This window comes from Cryptomeria japonica, chromosome 2 (genome assembly GCF_030272615.1).
Source record: "Cryptomeria japonica chromosome 2, Sugi_1.0, whole genome shotgun sequence".
Classification (NCBI taxonomy): Eukaryota; Viridiplantae; Streptophyta; class Pinopsida; order Cupressales; family Cupressaceae; genus Cryptomeria; species Cryptomeria japonica.
In genome coordinates, this window is record NC_081406.1 from 22,484,557 (window position 1) to 22,508,357 (window position 23,801).

At 38.1% G+C, this 23,801-nt stretch overlaps 1 protein-coding gene across 1 annotated transcript in view; it reads left to right on the forward strand.

The window, feature by feature from the left end:
* Positions 1–23,801, forward strand: part of LOC131048483 (calmodulin-binding transcription activator 6) — a 238,453-nt gene that overhangs the window by 76,261 nt on the left and 138,391 nt on the right. Inside the window, exon 6 of the mRNA XM_057982443.2 lies at positions 9,064–9,292. Coding sequence (XP_057838426.2) covers positions 9,064–9,292 — 229 coding nt within the window. The remainder of the gene's footprint in view (positions 1–9,063; positions 9,293–23,801) is intronic.

Sequence of the window (23,801 nt, forward strand, 5' to 3'; positions counted from 1 at the left end):
GAACACAATGGATATATGAACAAGGCTTCAACACAAATTTTGAAACTCAAATCTCTTCTTTATATTGCTTGAGAATACAATTTACAAGTATAAAACACAAAGTCTTTATCGCTGTAAATTTCTGCAGAGTTTTTTTGCTTGCTCAAATGATTAAAATTACATATAGTACCCTCCAATATATATAGCAGTGGGGCTCAGAGCAAAAAGGGGGAGAAGTCCAACTAACTAAGACTTTTTCCACAACCAACTATAACTAACTATGACTTATTCCAAATTACAGCCCTATTATCTTTTGACTTGTAATTTGTTTACATGTAATTACAAGTTGTGAAACTACCTATAATTAGAAGTTTTGATACAACGTGTAATTTGTCAAAAGGAAAATACATAAAACGAAAATATGATTTAAGTGTCAGGAGACACTTCTTGATCTTCTCTATTCCTGGCCATGAAAGCCTGAAACTTGCTAATCGATTCTTGCAATTCATCAACATTTGGACTTGCTGTATTCCTTGCAGCAACAATAGTTTTGATGATGACATTGAAGTATCTCAGTGTTGCTATTCTATGTTCTTCAAGAACAGTCTGCATTTTGTCAAGGAAAACTTGGCAATTCACAAATCTGTTGATTGAAGCCATTGTAAACTGCTCTAATTGAAGTTCTTGATGAAGCTTTGACACCAACTCAGAAAGTATCACATTCTCAAGAAGCAACTTTTCACCTCGACTTACCATCTCACATGACATTTTCTCAAAGTTGGAGATAACATGCTGCTCCACTTCAATACTCATTTCAAGAGCAACTTCAATATCTTTAATCAAGTCCTTGACAACTAATGATCTAATGATCATAAGCTCTTCAAACTCAATATACTTTTCTTTGTTTGGTATCACAGTGTTGTTGCACATGTTTTCCAATTTCACTTGATCCGTTTCATGTCAAATCTTCAAATCTCTTTCTATAGATTCCAAACTTTGCTTAAATGTTTCTAAAGTCTGGTTCAATTTTATCTTTGCTTCCCTTACATTGCCCAATACCAACAAGGCTTTCTTCACCATTTGAGTACTCCGATTTTAGTTGATCTACCCAAGAATCAACAAATTTGGCTTTTTGAGCAGCTCTTTCAACCTGTTTGATGGACTCTTCGGAAGTGAAGTCAAGGGATCAACCTTCTCTAAAGAATTAGTGATCTTTTGGATCATTGGGATGAGTTGTGCGTTTTCCTCCTTGAGCTTATCTTTCTTCACGAGGACCTTATCATAATTCTGAATTAATGAGGCTATCGAGTCTAGCACATCATGCATTATCCCAACATGTGTCTGCTTTTCTAGTTCCACCCTTGTGAACCTGTAATCAAAAAGCTGCATTTCCCCTTATGGCTTATCAGTAAGAGGTTTTGCCTCTTCTGCATACTTCATTTTATTACTGTCCACAACTACTCGTGACACTGTTTTGGCTTTCTTGGCAACCTTTGGCTTGGATTTCCTAAGCTACTGAAAGTCAAACACATCGGGAGAAATCTCTTGCTTTTTCCTCTTTGGAGTGATTGAACTCACCCATGGGGGCAAACCTAATGAGCTTGACTTGGTAACAACAACTGCAATTTGTATAGAAACAGGCTCAACTTTTACTATAGCTATCATTCTAGGGGAAGCCTCGGTCTGAACAACAAGTGTTTGCTTAGATGGCAAATCATGGCCAACTTCAGTCGTAAACCTATCAAATTTTACAACAGAACTTTCCACATGTAATCTGGTTCTAAAAACCCGATTTTGAAAGGATAGGTATTTTTCATCTTTGCAACTTGAAATTTCAACAAAAGATGGTTAAATTCTTACAACCATAAGGAAAGAACAATTATTTTCATCTTGTAATCGGGATTTAAAATCCCGAATACAAGTAAAGAGGGAAAATGGGGAAGAACAATGCAATTCACAAATTGCTATCAAAGGGAAAAATCTCTCTCACAAAACCGATTTTTGGGGGAAAAACCAACATATACACAAATTTACAACCAGAAAGGAAAAACAAGAAGACAAGAAAACAAGAAAACGAAACAAAGAAAGAAAAGAAATCAAACCTTGCTTCAAACTGAAAATGCCTCTTCAAAAAGATGATCAATCTTTGAAAGAAGGAAGGAGAACTCTTAAAAAGAGATTAACTGCATTCCAAAACCCTAGCCACGTTTTACCAAAACGCCTTGGGTAGCAGAACGAGGCACCAAATGCAAACTTAATGGCACGAGAAGTGATCAATCCTCCATCAAACCCCAATGCCTTAGTGTAATAAGAAAAAACGCCCAAAGGAGAGATGAAAACGTGGCAACTTGGGAAAGAAAATCGTGGTTTTGGCACAAAACGTTTTTGTTGTTAAAACCCCATAAAACTAGCGATAATGTCTTCCAAATGGCATGAAGAGAGTTGGAAAATGCATGAAAATAACAAGGAATCCAAAACACCTTCCTCGAATTTATCCACAAAAATCGTTGGAAGTCTTCAACAAAATCCTCCAATATTGCTGGTCGGGTTTTTGGGAAAGAATAACAAGTTTAAAATGTTACTTTTTCCATCAACAAGGCAAATCGGGTTTTAAAAATCCAATTACAAGTTTAAAATTCCGCAATTTGCACTTTGTGGAGAAAATCGGGTTTTTTGGGCCAAATAGCAAGTTTAAAATGTTACTTTATTTCATTTCTAGGCAAAATCGGGTTTTGGAGATGGATGTGCAAGTTACAAATTACTTGTAAAGGGAAAATAAAATCCCTTCTACAAGTTTTAATAACTTAACACATGTAATAGGGGTTTAAAATCCGTATTACAAGTAAAAGACTAAAATAGGGGTTTTAGAAAAGAATTACAAGTTAACTTGTAACTTATTCAAAAAATCCCTATTATGACTTAAAAAACCAAAAAGCGTCAAGGGGGAAATAAAAAGTAAGTTACAAGTTCTTTTTTCAATAAAGTGTACTTGTAATTAGCCAAAAATTTCCCTACAAAGACTAAAACAAAGGAAATCATTAAAACTTGCAATTCAAGGGAAATTTCCCACTTGAAGTCAGGGAGAAAAAACCCGAAATTGAAGGAAAGACATAGCAAACGAACCCAGAATGCGACGAAATTTGAAACATGGTTCGAGGATGGACTGAGGATTAAGCCAGTCCAAGGATTAGGCGAAATTCTGCCTCGAGAAGCATGCCATAGAGTAAATTTTTATATTTTCAACAATTTTTTTATGTAATGGTCCTTCACTTTTGAAAACAAAAATGGGGACAACTTGTTTCTTCTGATAGTTTTGGATATGAATAATATATGTTTGTGATGAATGTGTTTTAATAATATTTTCACGAGTTTTCCAACTACTAGCAGTACCTTCTCTGCTTAGCAGTACTATTTATTGTAGATATTTTGATTGAACATTCTTGTTGCAGGTCGTACACCTACAAATATTCTGATTGTTTTCTATTAAGTGCTAAGTGGCTATGCGGCATTTGTAATAAGGAAGTTTATTGTCAAACTACTTGGCCGTGCTACCTCTTCTAGGACCTGTTGTACTTATTAAAGCTTGGTATATTATGATGATTATTTGTAGGGCCGTTTGGGCTGATGTTTAGACCCAACAAAAACATGTTTTTTAAAGTTTGTATTCTAAGCTAGTTCACAACACTTCTTTAAGGGGCTAATCAGGTTTTAGCTACTGTTATGGATGATTAGTTGAGCCGCAACAGTCAGAAATCATCTGCCACGACATGTGAAAGAGTTTTTAATTGCTTTTGGCAATTGTGCCACAAGTGGGAGTTAATGTTGGGTCAAGGAATTTAGTCACTGGTTTTTATGGAAGTAGACCACTTGTTTTGAAGGTTTCACTGCCTATTGTAGTGTGTTAACCAACTCCTGAATCCTAGCATGCTAGAAGAAAATCTCTATCCTATATGGAAATTGCAATCCTTGTGTGTTTGAAGGCACTTGTTGTCAATATTAAGGCATGGTGGAGTGATCAAAGGAAGAAGGTAGCTTCACCAATTGAAAAGACTAAATCCCTGTTTTGAGGTGTTGAATTGTTTTTATAACATATTGTAACACTGGACGATTTACTGCTAGTGAATATCGTTCCTTTACTGAAGATACTGGACAGTTTACTGCCAGATCCTGTTTATCATTGCAATTAATCCTAGTCAGTTAATCCATTGGATCCAACTTTAACTTTCAGTATATTCTCCACCTTGCATGGCATATATTGGAATCTGGTGAGTTAGTCCACCATTTTGGTGTTGATGCAATCCTATATGTATTCAACCAGTTTAGCTTGATCAGATTTTTTGCTCACTATAAACCGTTTTGGCTTTGATTGATTCTATGTTTCCTTTTTATTGTAAGCTGGTTGGCTTCTGCTAACATCTTTCTGTAGTTCCTTTGTCCTTATTCTCAGCTTTGTATGCTCTCACATTGCCCACACTAGGATTTGGGTGATCAGAAAGAGTTAGAATTTGACTTAATCACAAAATTTCCTTAGGATTTGAGTTAATGCCCTATGAGGGTTATTGCATAGATCAAGGCACTAGTTTCATTCTTGGGCATATCCTTTTCTGTTCTGCCTTTAAATGCAAGAATTGGTAGAAAAACAAACATGGGTACTTTCATGTTGACGGAAAAGTTTTCAGTCCTACAATCAACTATGATGTGTGATGAACCCTTGCTGGTTCAACTCTTCAACCTGCTGTAATTTGTAGATCTTCTTTGTAATTTTTAATTATTAAGATGGTCTTTCAGAAATAGACAGAAGTTGCAGAAGAGGGTTTCTTTAATTTGCAACACATATTGAATAATACATGAATTTAATCAACCGAAACAATGAATTGGAGAATTTAGAAGCATACCCGTAGGTCCTTAGCCAGTTTATTGAAAAGAAAGAATAAATCAACAACTTACAAAGTTCTGTTTTTTATTCTGGAACAATTCAGATCTGTTCTTATTTAAATAATAGGACACCCAAACAGTGAAAGATAGTGCCAATAAATGAGCAAGCTGTGTGTTTGGGAAAAGAAGCCTCCAAACCACAGAAGAATCAACAACAAAACAGTAAATAGGAAAACCCTACAACAAATCTGCCTTGTAAGAAGCCAAATCTGCCCCAATTCAATTCAATTTGACTTCTGAATGAAGCCAACCAAGCTGCAACAATTCAATTGATCTTTCACAATCTCAAAGCTACTAAATTCTGAAGAATGCACACTCTCCAAAACTGGTCCAAACCCTAGCCGCCATAGCCAAGTGCTCAAGAGAAAATGTCAAATGCTCAATATCAAGAATGAGGTTTAATTTCCATCTTGGCTGCCTAAATACCCAAAAGGTGCGATTTTTTGCAATTAGGGATTTAAAAATAATAACTTGCTTTTAGGGTTCCCAACTTAACCCTAAAAGCCACACCTAGCTTAGGAGATAATAAATCTTCACTTAAATAAATTTAAGTGATGCACTTTATGATTTTATATTAATATTTCATTAAAATATTAATTGCCTGTGGAACCACTAAAAAATTCATCTCTCTCACATTATTGCTCGGAAACTGAATCTGTCAGAAGCTAGGGTCACAATTCGCCATGCCAATGAAAATAGGACCATGTCTATTTTTAGCAATGTTTCCCTAAAAAATAGGAAATCCTCATAAAGTGTCAGAAACTGATGAAACGAAGACCAGAACTGAACTAGAACAAATAGACAGACCACTCCTCAAGAAATTGCATTACTGACCCCTTTATCCATACTCTGTTAGCCTACAAGGGTCCAAAAATAAGCTAACTCCTCAATCCCAAGTCTCTGACTAGGATGGGGACATTACATGATGTCACTGATTTTGTCTTCCATGCATGGTGTATACCTTTAGTGTGATCCTTCAAACCAATATTTGTTTTGTTTTGTGTATCTAAGATTGCCAACATTTGTAAAGTGACATAATCAAAGCCCCGATGAAAGTCCCTTCTGCTTTTGTGATGTCCCCTAAAACACATAATGTATAGTTAGGTGATCGAGGGTGGTAGTCTCGATTAACCTAGTAGTTAGGAGTTAGAAGAAATAAGTATAGGAATTACAGGTTAGTTAATTATATAGTTCATCTCCTTCAAAAAATAATAAGCAAACAAGGGAATGAATGTTCTTCTCAGGAAAAAAAAGATAGCAGTAACTCCATAAACATAAGTACCCGAAGTATCCTTCAAGAATAATTAGAAGTCGTACCTCTAATAGGAAGAGCCCAGGGATGAATCTTGGTACACCTGCAATAAGATAGTTAGCTTCATAATATGAAGACTGCATCCATCGAAATTACTGGAGCCCAAAGGGCACACACTTGCCAAACATAAGGATCTCCCTCATCCGTACACCTGCCCACAATCATACCCTTCTATATCGTAAAGGATCGATGCATAAAAGGATAGGGTTGTGAGCAGATCATCCTTGCATGTGTGGCATCCTCACATTTGACAAACTTGTATTCGGACTTATGATTCATTCCATTCAATTTGCAGTTATGAACAGCGGATATGATGTCAAAGATAGAACACATAAGAGGAGACGTCCAAATCAAAAGATGCCAATAACTCTATAAAACATTAATGCTTTGAATCGAGACATCATCTGATGACATCCAGCATATGAACAAGGTATACATTTTTACGAAAGAAGGATCCAATCTCACACCTCCAAAGAACTAAGTCATACGTATTAACATTGTGACACTCAATCACGATTAGGTGTTAAACAAATGCTAATCAAGGAGTTCGATCATCAAACTAACCATTCCATTGGTTAGTTATTCAAAACCGATTTAAGGAAGGAGTGCGATCAAACAAAGGACATGGCTCTTAACACCGTGCCTCCTCACATCACAAGCAAAGTATAAGATCAAGTTCTAAACACAAAAGCATCAATGCATATTTATCTCTCTTTGTATATTTATCCTGTTGGATAGCTCAATCTGAGCAATTGACGTCGAGTCAAGAATCGGTTGCATAAGGAATACATTCCATAACAGAGAAGTCACCACTTTAATGCAAGCATTTCATATTCCAATCAGAAACAGCATCTCTGCACTTTCTATATCTTCATAATTATTGTGAAGCATATAAGGCAGAAGGCCCAATATCGTAGCATATATAACAAATGGATAAATTATCAGACAAGGCTCAGTTCATTGCATGCTTAAAACTGTCATATTCTGAAGCAGCAGTACCATCATTATTGCGTACTCCGAAAGTTGTATCAGACACCATTTCAATCCTTATTTCGATAAAGGATTAAGCAGAAATATTCACAGCACATTTATTCAGTATATATCAGACATTGCTGCATATTTTCATCCATATTGTATCCCGCATTCGTGTATATATATATATATATATATATATCAGAACGAGCAATTGATTGCTTGTGTAATCTCTTTACTAGACTCTAATTGCAATAATTTGATTAAGTAAGAAATCAGAATTAGCTAATTGTTCTGGTTTCCTGAGATAGTAAAAAACGGGACATTACAGCTTTGAACTCAAACAGTATATGGGAATAAAGGTTCTATGTGCTTTATATTGGGGAAAAATCATTTAAAAATATTTCCTTTTGAGCACCCTGGAAGCCAAAGTTCTCTATTTTGTATTGATTGTCAGTATCAAGTTTCATAACTTGAACATATTTATTGAAAGATCGTTAGCATCAGCACAGCAATTGACATTAAGCTGAAGATCAAAGTGCTTGATGGTTGCAAATACCAAGTAATGGATTGAATAAGCAAGTGTTGAATCCAAGTAAATGACATGCAATTTATCTCTTCTCACTTGTACATAGAGTGGGAGGATAGAAAGTCAGGTTTTGTTTGTATTTTCTATCTCTTCTCAAAGGCCCTGCCTTTAATTTGAATTCAAATAAACACTTAGACTTGAGAGATATGTTAATTACCATCATATAAACTAAATCAAAGCCTGTAACGAATATCTGTCTCATGTTTACTCCTCAATGGAGGAAGCAGCTACTCTGAGGTCATATTCTTTTGATCCAATCAAAAATCTCATGTGAACATTTGACAGTTAAGAGGATGTTTCTTATTCATTTCATCACAAGGTGGGCTGATTGCAGAACACAAATGGCGAAGACTGAAATCTTGAATGGGAATCACAACCACCCCAAAACTGGGACTAAACCTTTACCAATCTACAGTAGTCCTCGGGCAAAAAGTCTTTTTAAAAAGGGATGCAGACCAATGAGATATCAAATTTTGCTTTAGTCTAAGGCAATGCACTATTATGCAGGTATAGTAGTAGTCATTCTGATGTTTGAGATTCCCTGCACGTTGTGTTTCAGATCCGGAAGAATGTTCTTGTAATTTTAATGGCCTCAAAGCTTGAAGAAGGGGGTGACGAATTTGAGATGGGGTTGGGGATGAGGGAACAAATAAATCTACTAGGAGCACCTCATGTCTAGGAAGAAAGTTGTGATATAGCTACATGGAGCTAATGCACAAAATATACTTTCTCAGCTTTTTTGAAATACTTTTTTTAATGATCTGCACATAAATAATGTTACAATTAATGGCCTTAAATACTGATATCCTTACTCCATCATTTCTTAGTTATTAACCAATTCATTGATTATTTAATAGTGATGTTTGGTCATCATTATGGTCAAAGCATGTCTTTTTGTGGCATTCAAAATGTTGATTTCTCTAATTATATCACATTTTGCAATATTTGTGGCCAACCAATTCATTGATTAATTAATAATTTAATACTGATGTTTCGTCACCATTATGGTCAAAGTATGTCCTTTTTGTGGCACATAAACTTTGGTTTCTCTAAATGTATTAAATTTTGCGATGAATGTGGCTTCTTAATTATTCACATATAGAGTGAAGAGTCTTTGCACAATCCTTATGCATTATCGTGGCTACATAATTCCTTAGAATTTTCTTTACTTATTGGAATCAAGCTTTTCACATTTTCCGAGCTTCCTTAGTTGTTTTCAATATCTTTTGAAAGGTGACTTGTTTGAAATAATAAATTGTGTACTTGATATTTTCAGGTCAGTAATAAAAGCATTGTTTCACCCCAAGGAGGTCTGACAGGTAGGTCACACTTATCAAAGCGGATCTATACACCAGTTGTGTCACCGGTTACCCCGAGCAATTCAAGTACAAGCTCAGCATACTCAGCAAAACCTACATCATGGATATCATCAGATGAGCTTGATTCTACAGAGAATGCTTCCGGATATACACATCAACCACAAGTTTCAGGCTTTAATGCTACTGGTATGTTGTTTAGTACTCTAATCTTTAAATATTGTGTAGCTTCTTAGCAATACATCTTTGAACATGGAATAGAATGTGAATCAATTGTTTTGATTATTTTGACTATATGCTTCTTTTACTTTCCTCCAAGGTAATTGAAACTTAATTCTCCCTTGATTAGAGAAAGAAAGGCAATAACTAAATGTAATTGCAAAGTAAGCATTTGGTCCACACGGTTTTGTGCTATAGGTGTTTGAAATTATTGAAATTATTCAGATTTATATATAAGAGATTGATGCAGAGCATCCTGGGTGTTTGTGCAATCCTCATCTGTAATATCCTGGATAATTTTTTTTTGTTTTATTGCAATAAGGATTACAGACAAACACCATAACTGGTTAAGGTTAAAAAACAATCCAAGCAACTAAAGGGAACCCTTCCACCTTTTGTTCACCGAGAGCCCAATCTGGGAGGGTGAGAGCATACGGTGTTCCGGGGATCATTAGCGCCAAAAAGCAACAGAGAATTACAATGCACGGGCGGCAAGCCAACCCCGTCTGCTTATGTAGCAGGACAGACGCTAAACTTCTTGGCGGTAAACCAGCCAAGGAAAAACACAAGTAGCTTAACACAATCACTCTACCGTGTATTTCAGCGGGAGGATAATACATGAAACTAATCACTCCACTGCATATTTAAGCAGGAGGACAATATCACTCCACCACTTATTCAGTGGGAGGACAACAATACAAATGAAATTACACACACTAAGGTGGCCCAACCAGCCTCTTCCACTTATGCAGTGGGGATTACAATGAGCACTTCAAGTTCAATAAGAGGTTAGTACTACTAACCAATGATACAAGATGATTACAATGAAGCATTACAAACATTCATTCATAGACTAAAACTGATTTCAAGCTAAAACATAAAACAACAATTCTGATGTAAATACCAGCCTCTCCGGAAATGGGCCAGCAACACCGAAATGTACACAACTCTTCCAAATCAGCTCCAAAATGCTCACGAACTCGGGGGAACAACTGCTAACCAAGGCGAACAAACAAGGAGCTCAAACCAGCACCAAAATCACTACGCATGGATGGCACACAAATTGAGGCAACTCCAGAAAGGTACGACCAGCTGTGAATTTTGATATGCTCTCAAAAATTTCAATCAACACCAAATCAAATGCCCTTCTAGAGGAATGAACGCCTTTCCAATACGCTTTCAACGAGCCACTACCCAGAAGAAACGGAGACTCAAGCAGAGATCTATGAACATAAATCCACTTCAGCCACTCCAAACCAGCAACATAGAAAACTCACCAAAACTCTAAAATTGAAAATCCTCACACCAAAATCCACTCTCAACACACCCACCAGCTAGGTACTATACTGCAAGTACGAAACTGTGCTAGCTAGGAAGCCTCAACTCCGAAGCTCAGATTTGCTCTCCATTTCGGCAGCATAACAATGCAAATTCTTTTGATGATCAAAATGGGAGCCCAAGGCTCTTATTTATAACTTTTTGCTCTCCCAAATTCAAGTGGAAATGCATACAAATACGCCCAAATTACATGCCGCTTCATTACACCCCAAGGGCGCCCAAACACATATGAATTATATTAAATATGTCCCCTCAAAGATGGCGTCCCCTTCCACTTAGGCAAGTTCGAACTTTGCCTAGGACAAAACTTGCAAAGAAAACATATAGTGATGCGCATGAAATAAGCTCGATTTCTCTTATGCCATTGACTTAGGAAAAATTAATAAAATCACTTGAATAAAATAAACTTCTATTTCCCAAAGTCGTCCAAAATATAATAATAAATATTAACCTTAGAATGCAGTGTTAATATTTAATAAATAATTCTGCAAGCCAAATACTGCTCAAAACCCAATTGAATTGAGGACTGAAGTGCCGAACCATCCGCTGGATTGAACAGAATCTCCGGACTGCCCTGCAATAAATAGAACCACTTGAACTGATACTTACTAAAAATAGTAAGTCATGCAATACTGCTCCGAAAAACATATTCTTTGCACCCAGTGACAGAACATGGAAAACTCAGTAAGACAACATCATCCTAACAACCAACCCCTAACTTACTAAAAATAGTAAGTTCATGCTGCACCAATGTTTGAAACCCTAATTCTTCATTCCGCATAGCCTACGGGTCCTTGCAATAGGCCAATGGACCACTGAAAGCACATCATTGAGAAGGGGACATTACAGTTTGCTCTCCCTAAAATTGCTTGTCCTCAAGCAATTGTAAGGCTGGATTCAGTAAAATCTCCTCATTTTCACACGTAGCATCCTCTGCTGGCAAATTCTTCCACTTGATCAAGTACTCCTTGATCACCCATCTCTTCAAAGAACACTACCTGAAATCAAGGATAGCTTCAAGAATCAAAACTAGCTTTTCGTCCTCATCAAGCGGAGGTAAATCTGCCGAAGCAACAACATTATGTCCAAGAGCCTTCTTAAGGCAAGACACATGAAATCCATTATGAAGCCTGCTGCTCGCCGGAAGTTCCAACTCATATGCCAATTCTCCAATCCTCCTGTTGACTTTGAAAGGCCCATAGAATCGTGGCTTCAATTTCTCAACTCCACTCTTCTTGAGAGTAGACTGTCTGTAGGGTTGGAGCCTCAAATAAACCATGTCGCCCACCTCAAAGGTGCGCTCAATTCGTTGCTGATCAGCATACGACTTCTGTTGATTGTGCGCATGCTGGAGATTGTCCCTCAGAATCCTCAGAATATCTTGACTTTGTTGCATCATATCCTTCGCATGAGGGGTTCTACTTTCACCAAATACCAAGTCAGCGAAGCTAGGAGCTTCATAACCATATAGTGCCATGAATGGTGACATCTGGATGGACATGTGATAGGAGGAGTTGTAGCAATACTCTCCTAGGTGAAGCCATCTCACCCATATATTTTGCTGCTTGGAGATATAGTTTCCGAGATATCCTTCCAACCACTTATTCACTATCTCGATCTGTCCATTAGTTTGTGAGTGATAACTTGTGCTTGGAGTCAGCACAGTACCACATAATCTGAAAATCTGCTGCCAAAAAGCACTTGGGAACATGCTGTTCCTATCACTCACAATGTTCTTCGGTAACCCATGTAACTTGAACACCTCTCGAAAGAACACTTCAGCAACCTGAGCTGCTGTAAAAGAATTGGTGATGGCGAAAAAGTGAGCAAACTTAGTTAGTCTATCCACTATCACATAAATGCTATCCTTCCCCTGTGCCGGTGGCAACCCAATGATGAAGTCCATGGGTATACTTTCCCATTTTTGACTGGGAATGGGCAAGGGTTGTAACAAACCAGCTGGCAGAGTGTGCTCATCCTTGTTTCTCTGGCATGTATGACACTCCTTGATGTACCTCAATGCATCATTTTTAAGTCCCTTCCAAGAAAACCTTTTTCAAATCTGCCTGTAAGTCTTGAAGTAACCTTGGTGACCAACAAGGGGAATGTCATGGAAAGTCTTCAAAATCTTCTCTTTCAGCTTAGATTTAGCCACAATGAAGATCCTTCCTTTGTATAGAATCAACCCCTCAACCAATTTGTACCTTTCATCATGTAAATTACCCTCTATAATGCTGGTTGCAAACTGATTTTTGGCATAATCAACAAGCAACAACTCCCTCCAATCAATAGTAAGCTCGCACAGTGAACTCAAATGGGGCCTTTTGGACAAGGCATCAGCCACAATGTTATTCTTCGCTTTGACATGCTCAATATCAAAGTCGTAAGCTTGTAGCTTACTCACCCACATCCGCTGCCTTTCATTCAAGTCTTTCTGATGCGTGAAATGTTTAAGACTATTATGATCAGTCTTAACAATGAACTTACTCTCCACAAGGTACTACCTGAAATTTGCAAGGGCATGCATTATGGCAAGTATCTCCTTGTCATATATCGAATATAGCCTTTCAGGTCCTCTCAACTTCCTACTCTCGAAAACTATAGGATGCTTATCTTGCATGAGGACTGCACCAACACTTTCTCCAGATGCATCGCACTGCAGTTCAAAAGGTTTGATGAAATCAGGTAGAGCCAAAACAGGGCGGGAACTGATGATCCCCTTAAACTGATCAAATACTGTCTGTGCCTTTTCAGACCATTCAAAAGATCCTTTCCTTGTAAGATTTGTGAGGGGGGCAGCCAACTGAGAGTATCCCTTCACAAACCTCTGATAAAAACCACAAAGACCCAATAATCCCTTTAAGTGTCTTATGTTCTCAGGAGGAGGCCAATCAATGATAGCTCTAATCTTTTCAGGGTCCACCTTCACACCACTTGCACTGATAATGTGACCAAGGTAGAGCAATTCTTCCATTCCAAATTCACATTTGGACTCCTTTGCAAACAGGGACTCGGATCCCAATATGCTTAACACTTCATCCAAGTGTTGTAAGTGCTCTTTCCAAGATTTGCTGAATATGAGTATGTCATCAAAGAATATGAGTACGAACTTCCTCAGCTGTATCTGGAAGATTTTGTTTATGCATGACTGGAATGTGGCAGGGGCATTAGTCAAGCCAAAGGCCATGACTAGGAACTCAAAATGCCCAAAGTGGCATCTGAAAGCAGTCTTCTCCATATCTGGAGCTCCCATCCTAATCTGATGATACCCTGACCTGAGATCAATCTTAGAGAAGAAGACTGCACCATGTAGCTCGTCAATGAGCTCATCAATTCTCGGAATAGGATACCGATTCTTAATAGTTTTCTGATTCAGGGCCCTGTAATCCACACACATGCGCATGATCCCATCCTTCTTTTTCACCAAGACAACAACCGAAGCAAATGGGCTTTTGCTTGGCCGTATGTAACCCATGTCAAGCAACTCCTGGATTGCTTTCTCAATCTCATCCTTCTGCTTCTTGGGATACCGATAAGGAGTAGTCATAACTGGCTTAGCTCCTTCTTCAAGCTCAATGATGTGTTCTGCACCTATTTCAGGATGTCTACCGGGAGGTGGGTTCTCAAACACCCTACTCCTCTTGGTTATCAAGGCTTGAATATCTTCAGGATAGCTCCGATTCTCTTCTAATGGTTTGGAGGGCATAACCATGACCTTACTTCTGTCTGTAATCAATACTTGAATGTCAGCGGGATAGCTATCCTTGTTTACCAATGGATTTGATGGCATTATTAAACACTCTGCTGCCCACTCCACCTGGTTATGGCGGATCAGCCTCTCCATCCTCTTCAATGAGATAACTCTAAGTCCACCATTTGACATTCCTCTCAATACCACCCTCTTCCCTTCAGACATGTATTTCAGCTCCATGGTTTGCAAATTTAATGTAATCTCACCCAGAGATCTCAACCATTGAATCCCGAGGACTGCATCATCAGTCCCACCAATGCTAACCACAAAGAATCATCTCTAATTTCATGATTTCCCAACTTCAAAGACATGTTGGAAAGCATCCGGTTGCAAGATATAATGGAGCCATCTATTACCATGACTTTGAAGCCTTCTACTTCCTCTGCCACTAGCCCCCTCTTTGTAACAATTCTCTCAACAATGAAATTATGAGTCGCTCCTGTGTCATTGAGAGAAATGACACGATGTTCTCCTATCACACACCAAACTCTAAAGGACTCATTCTTGTGAATGCTCGAGAGTTGAGCAATCACTCCTCTGTCTTCTAACTCAATTTCAGGCCCTTCAGGAGCCTCTTCATACTCGCTGTCCTCAATTTCAGTCTGCTGTTCTGACATTTCAGAATCTGAGCCATCTGCAGAATAGCACTCCATTTGATGCAAATTGCCCTTCCCATGACACTTATGCCTTGGGGCCCAAGGTTGTTTGCAAGAATAGCAAAGATTCTTCCTTCAAAGCTCTTGACGGAGCTCATCATCCATTCGCGAAGGAAACCTCTCGGTCTGATTTGTAAACTTCTTCTTATCCTTTCAGAAAGGGAAAGGCTTGGACTGAAATTTGTTTCTTGGGGCAGCCAACTCCATGCTTCGAGATTTCTTAATGGCTTCTACCAAGGTGGGCAGATCAAATGCTTTAACCCAACCTTTCAAAGGTTCCTTAAGTCCTTCAGTGAAAACAATCACTAACCGCTTCTCAGAAATACTACTCACCATAACTAAGAGATTTTGGAATTCAGTTATGTAAGTGTCCTATGAACCTTGCTGTTTGAGTTGAGCAAGTTCTCTAAATTTCACCTCCGGGTCCTTGGTATCAAACCTTTCAATCAGCTTGTTGGTGAAATCAGCATATGTGGTGATCAACTTATGACCAAGGGTGAACAACCCATGGTACCAGCATTTGTGGGCCACTCCATCCAAGTGCAAGGTATCGAACTTGATGGCGTCTTCTTCAGGCATAGGCCTTAAGGACAAGTAATTGTCCAACTTCTGCACCCATACTCTAGCTATGCTCTTAGTGCTCCCATCAAAATGTGCTAGAGTCACTCGTGCAAGAGCTTGTTGATAATCTCTTGGGGCAGAAAATCTCTTGTCATTCCTCCTTCCTCGCTTCATTTTCTGATTCATGAATTGATCCAGGGTGAGGATATCTTGGATCTCTCCAAGGAGAGAAGCATACTCCATATAACTGTTCCTTATTCCATCAGCTGTAGGTGTCTCAAATTCAGCTTGTTGTGCTTCTCTTGGCAGAAGACAGGTTGCAGAGATCTTGGGGCTAAACTTCCACTGTTGCTCCCATTTCCATTTCCTACAGGAGCATTAGAAGTGCTGGCTTCCGGTCCATTGTTGGGTTGGTTAGGGGTCCCAACAACATTCTGGTTAAGTTTGGCCAGCAATTGAGACATCATATCCATCATGGCATTGAATTGTCTCTCAGCCTTCTTATCAGGTGCCTCATTTGTTCTGTAGCCTTATCTGCCATTGAATCCACTGAATCTGCAGAATCCAATTCTTTCCCTCTGTTTCTCAATACCTTTGAAAAGGTATCTTCTTCAGGCACTACAGGAATTTGAAACTGTTGTCTCTTCTGTTCTCTGTTGTAGTATCGAACGTCTCTATCACTCATGGAAAATTCTGACCCCTCTAAAACTCATACGCTGGCAGGAAAACCAGCTCTGATACCACTGTAATATCCCGGATAATTTTTTTGTTTAATTGCAATAAGGATTAGAAACAAACACCATAACCCGTTAAAGTTAGAAAACAATCCAAGCAACTAAAGGGAACCCTTCCATCTTTTGTTCACCGAGAGCCCAATTTGGGAGCGTGAGAGCATACAGTGTTCTGGGGATTGTTAGCGCCAAAAACCAACTGAGAATTACAATGCACGGGCGGCAAGCCAGCCCCTTCTGCTTATTCAGCAGGACAAACACTAAACTTCTTGGCGGTAAACCAGGCAAGGAAAAACACAAGTAGCTTAACACAATCACTCTACAACGTATTTCAGTGGGAGGATAATACATAAAACTAATCACTCCACCGCATATTTCAGCGGGAGGACAATATCACTCCACCACTTATTTAGTGGGAGGACAACATTACAAATGAAATTACAAACACTAAGGCGGCCCAGCCAGCCTCTTCCACTTATGCAGTGGGGATTGCAATGAGCACTTCAAGTTCAATAAGAGGTTAGTACTACTAACCGATGATACAAGATGATTACAATGAAGCATTACAAACATTCATTCATAGACTAAAACTGATTTCAAGCTAAAACATAAAACAACAATTCTGATGTAAATACCAGCCTCTCCGGAAATGGGCCAGCAACACCGAAATGCACACAACTCTTCCAAATCAGCTCCAAAATGCTCACGAACTCAGGGGAACAACTGCTAACCAAGGCGAACAAACAAGGAGCTCAAACCAGCACCAAAATCACTACGCATGGATGGCACACAAATCGAAGCAACTCTAGAAAGGTACGACCAGCTGTGAATTTTGATATGCTCTCAAAAATTTCAATCAACACCAAATCAAATGCCCTTCCAGAGGAATGAACGCCTCTCCAATACGCTTTCAACGAGCCACTACCCAGAAGAAACGGAGACTCAGGCAGAGATCTATGAACATAAATCCACTTCAGCCACACTCCAAACCAGCAACATAGAAAACTTACCAAAACTCTAAAACTGAAAATCCTCACACCAAAATCCACTCTCAACACACCCACCAGCTAGGTACTATATTGCAAGTACAAAACTGTGCTAGCTAGGAAGCCTTAACTTCGAAGCTCAGATTTGCTCTCCATTTCGGCAGCATAACAATGCAAATTCTTTTGATGATCAAAATGAGAGCCCAAGGCTCTTATTTTGAACTTTTTGCTCTCCCAAATTCAAGTGCAAATGCACACAAATATGCCCAAATTACATGCCGCTTCATTACACCCCAAGGGCGCCGAAACACATTTGAATTATATTAAATATGTCCCCTCAAAGATGGCGTCTTCTTCCAGTTAGGCAAGTTCGAACTTTGCCTAGGACAAAACTTGCAAAGACAACATATAGTGATGCGCATGAAATAAGCTCGATTTCTCTTATGCCATTGACTTAGGAAAAATTAATAAAATCACTTGAATAAAATAAACTTCTATTTCCCAAAGTCGTCCAAAATATAATAATTAAATATTAACCTTAGAATGCAGTGTTAATATTTAATAAATCATTCTGCAAGCCAAATACTGCTCAAAACCCAATTGAATTGAGGACTGAAGTGTCGAACCATCCGCTGTACTGAACTGAATCTCTGAACTGCCCTGCTATAAATAGAACTGTTAATGCATTAGTAGCTTTTGCAAGATAAGACTTTCCTAACCCGTTAATGTCCTCTATTCTGTTTTGGTTTACTCATCTATGATATTAGATTATCTGATTTATGCTTTCCAAACTGAATATGTTTATCAGACTGTAACATTGATCATGATTATGATATTGACATTGGATAAAGATGGATTAGATCGACGAGTTGCTTAACATAGTTAAGTGTTGATCTAAATGCTATCGGGCTAGTAACCCGATAGCATATTAATGTCGATTCATTTATGAATCGGCATTAATATACTATCGGGGTATTAACCTGATAGTATATGTAATGCTATTAGTTATCGGGCTTGTTTGCTTTGATACCGATTCATTATCGGGTGTGTTTATATTGATCTGTTATCATTTACAATGGCACCGATTAGTTATCATAGAACCGAGTGGATCGGTTGACATTTGTAAGAGTCACGACCAAGTGACATCTTGATCGGACATGTCTAAAAGACATGTCCGATCAAGGTGCCACTTGATTGTGACTACCTTACTATATATGCATCATTCAAAAGAAAGGGGATGACATTGAAATCGATACATGTTTATCCTCCATACCTGGAGCAAAAGAAAGATAACAATATTATTGTCATAGTCATAATACCAAAATCTTAAATACACCATCTTGCATATAACTTGTTCATTAAATTGGAAATTGCAATAACAGTTACAGGAACCAGTTGGACTGATACTTACTAAAAATAGTAAGTCATGCAATACTGCTCCGAAAAACATAATCTTCGCACCCAATGACAAAACATGGAAAACTCAGTAATAGAGCACCATCTCAACAACCAACTGCTAACTTACTCAAAATAGTAAGTTCATTGTGCACCAACATTTGAAACCCTAATTCTTGATTCCACATAGCCTATGGGTTCCTGAAATAGGCCAATGGACCATGGAAAGCACATCATTGAGAAGGGGACATTACATCATCTCATTAATTTTGTTTTCTTTGTTTTAGTTTAAATAAGCATGAGGAAATACTAACTTGGTTCTTTAAGTTTTTTCCCTTTTGTTAAGCGGCAAAGATTTCAGTGACACAATTTTTGAGCATTTAACTTGGTTTCGAAACGAAGTTCACAAACTTGGTTTGAAACCTAGCATTGTTTTTGACAAGTGCTTTGTCTTCTTCTTTTCACAAAGTTACTCATAATTTTTTGGCCATTTAACTTGGTTTCGAAATCAAGTTCGCAAACTTGGTTCAAAACCCACCACTATTTCCGACAACTGCTTTGTTTTGTTCTGAACGTTTCAAGTTTGCCAAGTAGTTCATTTTTCCAAAAGGTTGTCCAAAGGGGTTCAAAACCGGATAACATTTTCGACAAGCACTTAACTATGTTCTCAAAGGTTATGATAAGGTTATCATAACCTCTTCAACCGTTGACGTTATGCGTATTCTCGTTGTTGGACATCAAAAAAGGTAAAGAGGAAGGCATTTTTCTTTCGCCATGTGTAGGCATCTGATTAAATCGTTTGAATGACCATTGAACTCCCACGTTTTTCAATATAAATTCGATCTGTCAAACAGTTGGGGACAGTGTCATTAGATAGAGGGGAGATAAATTGAGAAGTTGCCATCTGAGAAAGGAAGAATTGATAGGTGTCGATTGAAGGAGAAGAAAAATTGTGATTGAAAGGAATTGAGATGAATATTGGTTGTATTTGAAACTTGGAAGGATCAGAAAGATAGAATTATGAGAAAAAATGCTGATATTGATGTAATTCTTTTATTGTTTTCTAATTTTTTCAATAAAGAACATATTAATTTTGTTGCTGTGCATCAATCTCATTGTTTTTCTTGTATTTTAGCTGTATGTTTGGGCATATTATCGACCACGATTGCTCCAAGTGGGATTAGGGCAAGGTTTAAATTGAAGGTGTGAAACTAGAAAGTTCTAAAGGAGATTTTTGTTGTGTGTAAAAAGAGGAAGATAGAGGACTTGCAACTATAGAGAACTTTTGTGTAATGGCACACAAAGGACGTGGTAGAGGAAGAGGGGCACCTAGAGGTGCAAACCCTATCATGATGGAAATGTTAAGGGGAATAACGACTAGTCTTGAAGCCATTTAGATGGCACAAAGTAGAGGTTTTCATGTTGAAGATGTAAGTGATGATGAAGAAGAACAAGCTGGTGAAGCAGAAGAAGAAAACCTACCTAGGCTCGATCAAGGAGAAGAATGTTTTGTTTGGGCCACAACTACTTAAAAAACTAGAGCTTGTTTGACCCTCCAAGCTATAATGGTAACTTGAATCGAGACGAATTGGTGGATTGGATCTCCGAGATGGAGAAGTATTTTGATTTTGAAGGCACAAGAGAAGATAGAAAAGTGAAGTATGTATGTACACAATTGAAAGGTCATGTGTTACTGTTGTGGGATCATTTGCAAACAGATAGAGAAAGAAGAGGAAAAGAGAAGAAAAGTGCATGTTGTAGAATGGTAACAAAATTGAAGACATAATTTTTGCCAGCAAAATATCACAAACTTATTCCGAAAATTGCTGAATTTGAAGTAGAGAGAGACAAGTGTCAAAGAATACATATAGGAATTTTACCGATTGAGTATACAAGCAGGCCACACTAAAGATGACGTAGAGAAAGTTTCTAGGTATTTGAATGGTCTACATGTGTCACTTCATGATGAAATAAGCTTTCTTAGATTGCATAACGTAGAAGAGGCCTATCAATGTGCTTTGAAGGTTGAAGAGAAGTTGAATAGAAAGCAATAGAGTAATAGTAGAGGAAGAGGCAAAAATGCATGTGGTAGAGGACAAAATGGTGGTGGAAGAGGCTATTCTACCAAACAAGATGAAGCCAAAACCTCTCAGACAAGGTCCTATAGTCGGGAAATGGGAGGTAGAGGAAATTTTCGCGGAAGAGGTGAATCCTTCCTAGTATGAGGAAATTTTGGAAGAGGAAGAGGTAGAGGAAATTTTCACGGAAGAGGTGAATCCTTCCTAGTATGAGGAAATTTTGGAAGAGGAAGAGGTAGAGGATTCACTGGTACATTTTACCAATGTGGAGAAGAGGGGCATAGAGCTTTTGAATGCCCACAAACACAACTAAGTGGTGCTAAGGGAAAGGAGGTTAGAGTGCATATGGGACAAGTTGAGGATGAAGTTGTAGAAACTTCAAAGCATGGATATGATCTAGAGGATGGAGAATTGTTGGAGTTGAGATTGATTTCATTAAATCTGGAGAAGGCGGAATCTGGACTAGTTCAGAGAAGAAGTTTGTTTAGAACAAGATTCAAGGTAGGTGGCAAATGTTGCAAAGGGATCGCGGATAGTGCCAGTACTGACAACAATGTCAGAAGAGATGGTTAAGAAATTGAAGTTGGAAAGGACAAAACACCCTAGCATCAATTGGTTGTGAGAGCACAATGTTTAGTCAATTTCCAAATTGATAATTATAAGGATGAAATATTATGTGATATAATGCAGATGGATGCATGTCACATCTTATTGGGTAGGGGTTGTTCATGTTGGAAAGAATAATACATATACCATTAAGAAGAATGGACAAGAGTTTGTTTTGAACCCGTTGAAGGATAAAGGAGAAGATACAGAAGGTAGTTCAAGAGTGTGTTTGGTTTCCTAGAAGAATTTCTTGAAGGATTTGAGGAAAAAGGGAATTTGCTTTGCTTTTGTTTTTCCCAGCCAGCACAAAATGTGACTACAGACAAAGAGGAAAACTACCCATAGAAATCCAAGAGTCGATAGACGAGTACATTGAGATAATGATGAAAGAATTGCCGGATGGACTGTTGCTAGTAAGAGAAATTAGTCATTGCATATATTTAATTCCAGGGTCAAGTTTGCCAAATAAGGCACCATATAGGATGATGCCTAAGGAACATGAAGAGATAAATAGACAAGTCAAAGAATTGTTGGACAAAGGGTTGATTAGAGAAAGTCTTAGTCCTTGTGCTGTACTTGCAGTGTGTTGACGTGTATTTTGTACACCATCATACACAGAATAAAATACCTAAAGGCATCTTATCCTCTCTTGAGAAAATAGTCTCTAACTGCTGAAGATCTGCAAAAAGGATCAGTTAGATGGACTCCAAGGTTCTTTTAGTGGGGTCTCCACGTGTGGACAAGCTTTTTTAGTGGTATGATGTGATTTGCTGTTTCCTCCAAGGGGTTTTACGCATTCTAAAGCTCGAAGATTTTACTAAACTAAAGGAACTTTCAAAAAAATCAAAAGGATAGGGTTTAAGAGGTCTAATCTAGCCTAACCCTATGAATGACTTAGCATGGACGAGATTTGGCAAGACTCAACCAACTTCAATTTTGCCATAAGATAACAACTTAATTGAAATTAGTGCGATCTTCTAAGGTAATATAATGGTATTCAATGCATCAAAGACCAAGGACACTACTACGAAGGTACATATCCAAGACACAATGATAATTGAAGATTAAGGACTCAAAGTGTTCTCCAGTCGACCACGCAAGGCGTTCCTACAATCAGCAAGAAGCTAGTGGTTTGGATTGCGAATCCTACCAAATATCAAATCTCACACTTAGTCTTTCAAATTAACAAACTACTTCGATTGAGCACGATTCAAGTGTACCAAACAACCATGAAGATAACTCAAGAAATTTGCAACAAAACACCATAACTTCAATATTTTATTGATTTCCAAGTCATCATGTACAACAATTGCTTGGAGTTCTCTCTTCAAGACTCAATCTTGCTATAAAATAAAATTGCTTCTAGCTTTTATCTCTATTCTCTATTACATCAACTATTACTCTTTTGACTATATATAAATGAAATGAAAAATGGGGGGTATATATAGCATCCCCAGTTACAATGAAAGGTCCAGATTGAAAGTAAATCAACGGACAAGATCATGACACCTAAACCCTAATTAGGGTTTGTTAGAAATGACCTCCTTTTTACTGAACAATATTAAATACATAGCCAAATATTAAATTCGGCACAAAAAACCTAGGAGGTATCAACCAATGAGAAATAAGATGTCATGTCATCTGTAACAACCTTTCATCTAGAATCTTATTCCCTTTCCAATTCTCTTTCTTAGCATATGCAATGAATTTTGTCACGATTCCTTCGATTTCTGTGATTGGAATCTCGGGAAGATTCTTGATACTCTCTTCTAAGTGGATAACCTGATCGAATGCATCTAGAAGAGCTGCGTCCCAAGTAGATTCAAGTTCCTTCGTTCTATCAATCAGGAACATGGTGGCATACATCTGATCATACTGCTCATCTGTAACATCTGCGTCCTTGCAAAAGATGATCTTGATTCTATCCTCAAATTCCTGCATATCCACATCTGTCTCAACCTCGATCCTTCTGCCAAGAATGGTACGAAGTACCTCAAATACTCTGTCCTGGATCGGATTGATCACCTCCTCAACTTGACCACATCTAACACTGATGTCCTCGAAGAGAACATTCTTTATATGGAGTAAGGTTGACCACTGAAACAAACTGTGAGAATCACCTTCTAAGATCCTCTCCTGCGCTAAAATTCTTCTGGATGTATGTCTTATTACTTTCAAGACAGGGATGACAACGTCCTTGGTATGGGCAAATGCAGCTACTGTTGCCATCAATCTGTGGATAATCTCAAGAACTTGGATAGCCTGATGAATGATCTTCGACATCCTTGTAACAAACTCTATGGCCACTGTATGAGATCTATCCATCCAACTACATGTACGCTGGACCAGGTTCCTGAATCTTTCTGCTTCATTGATC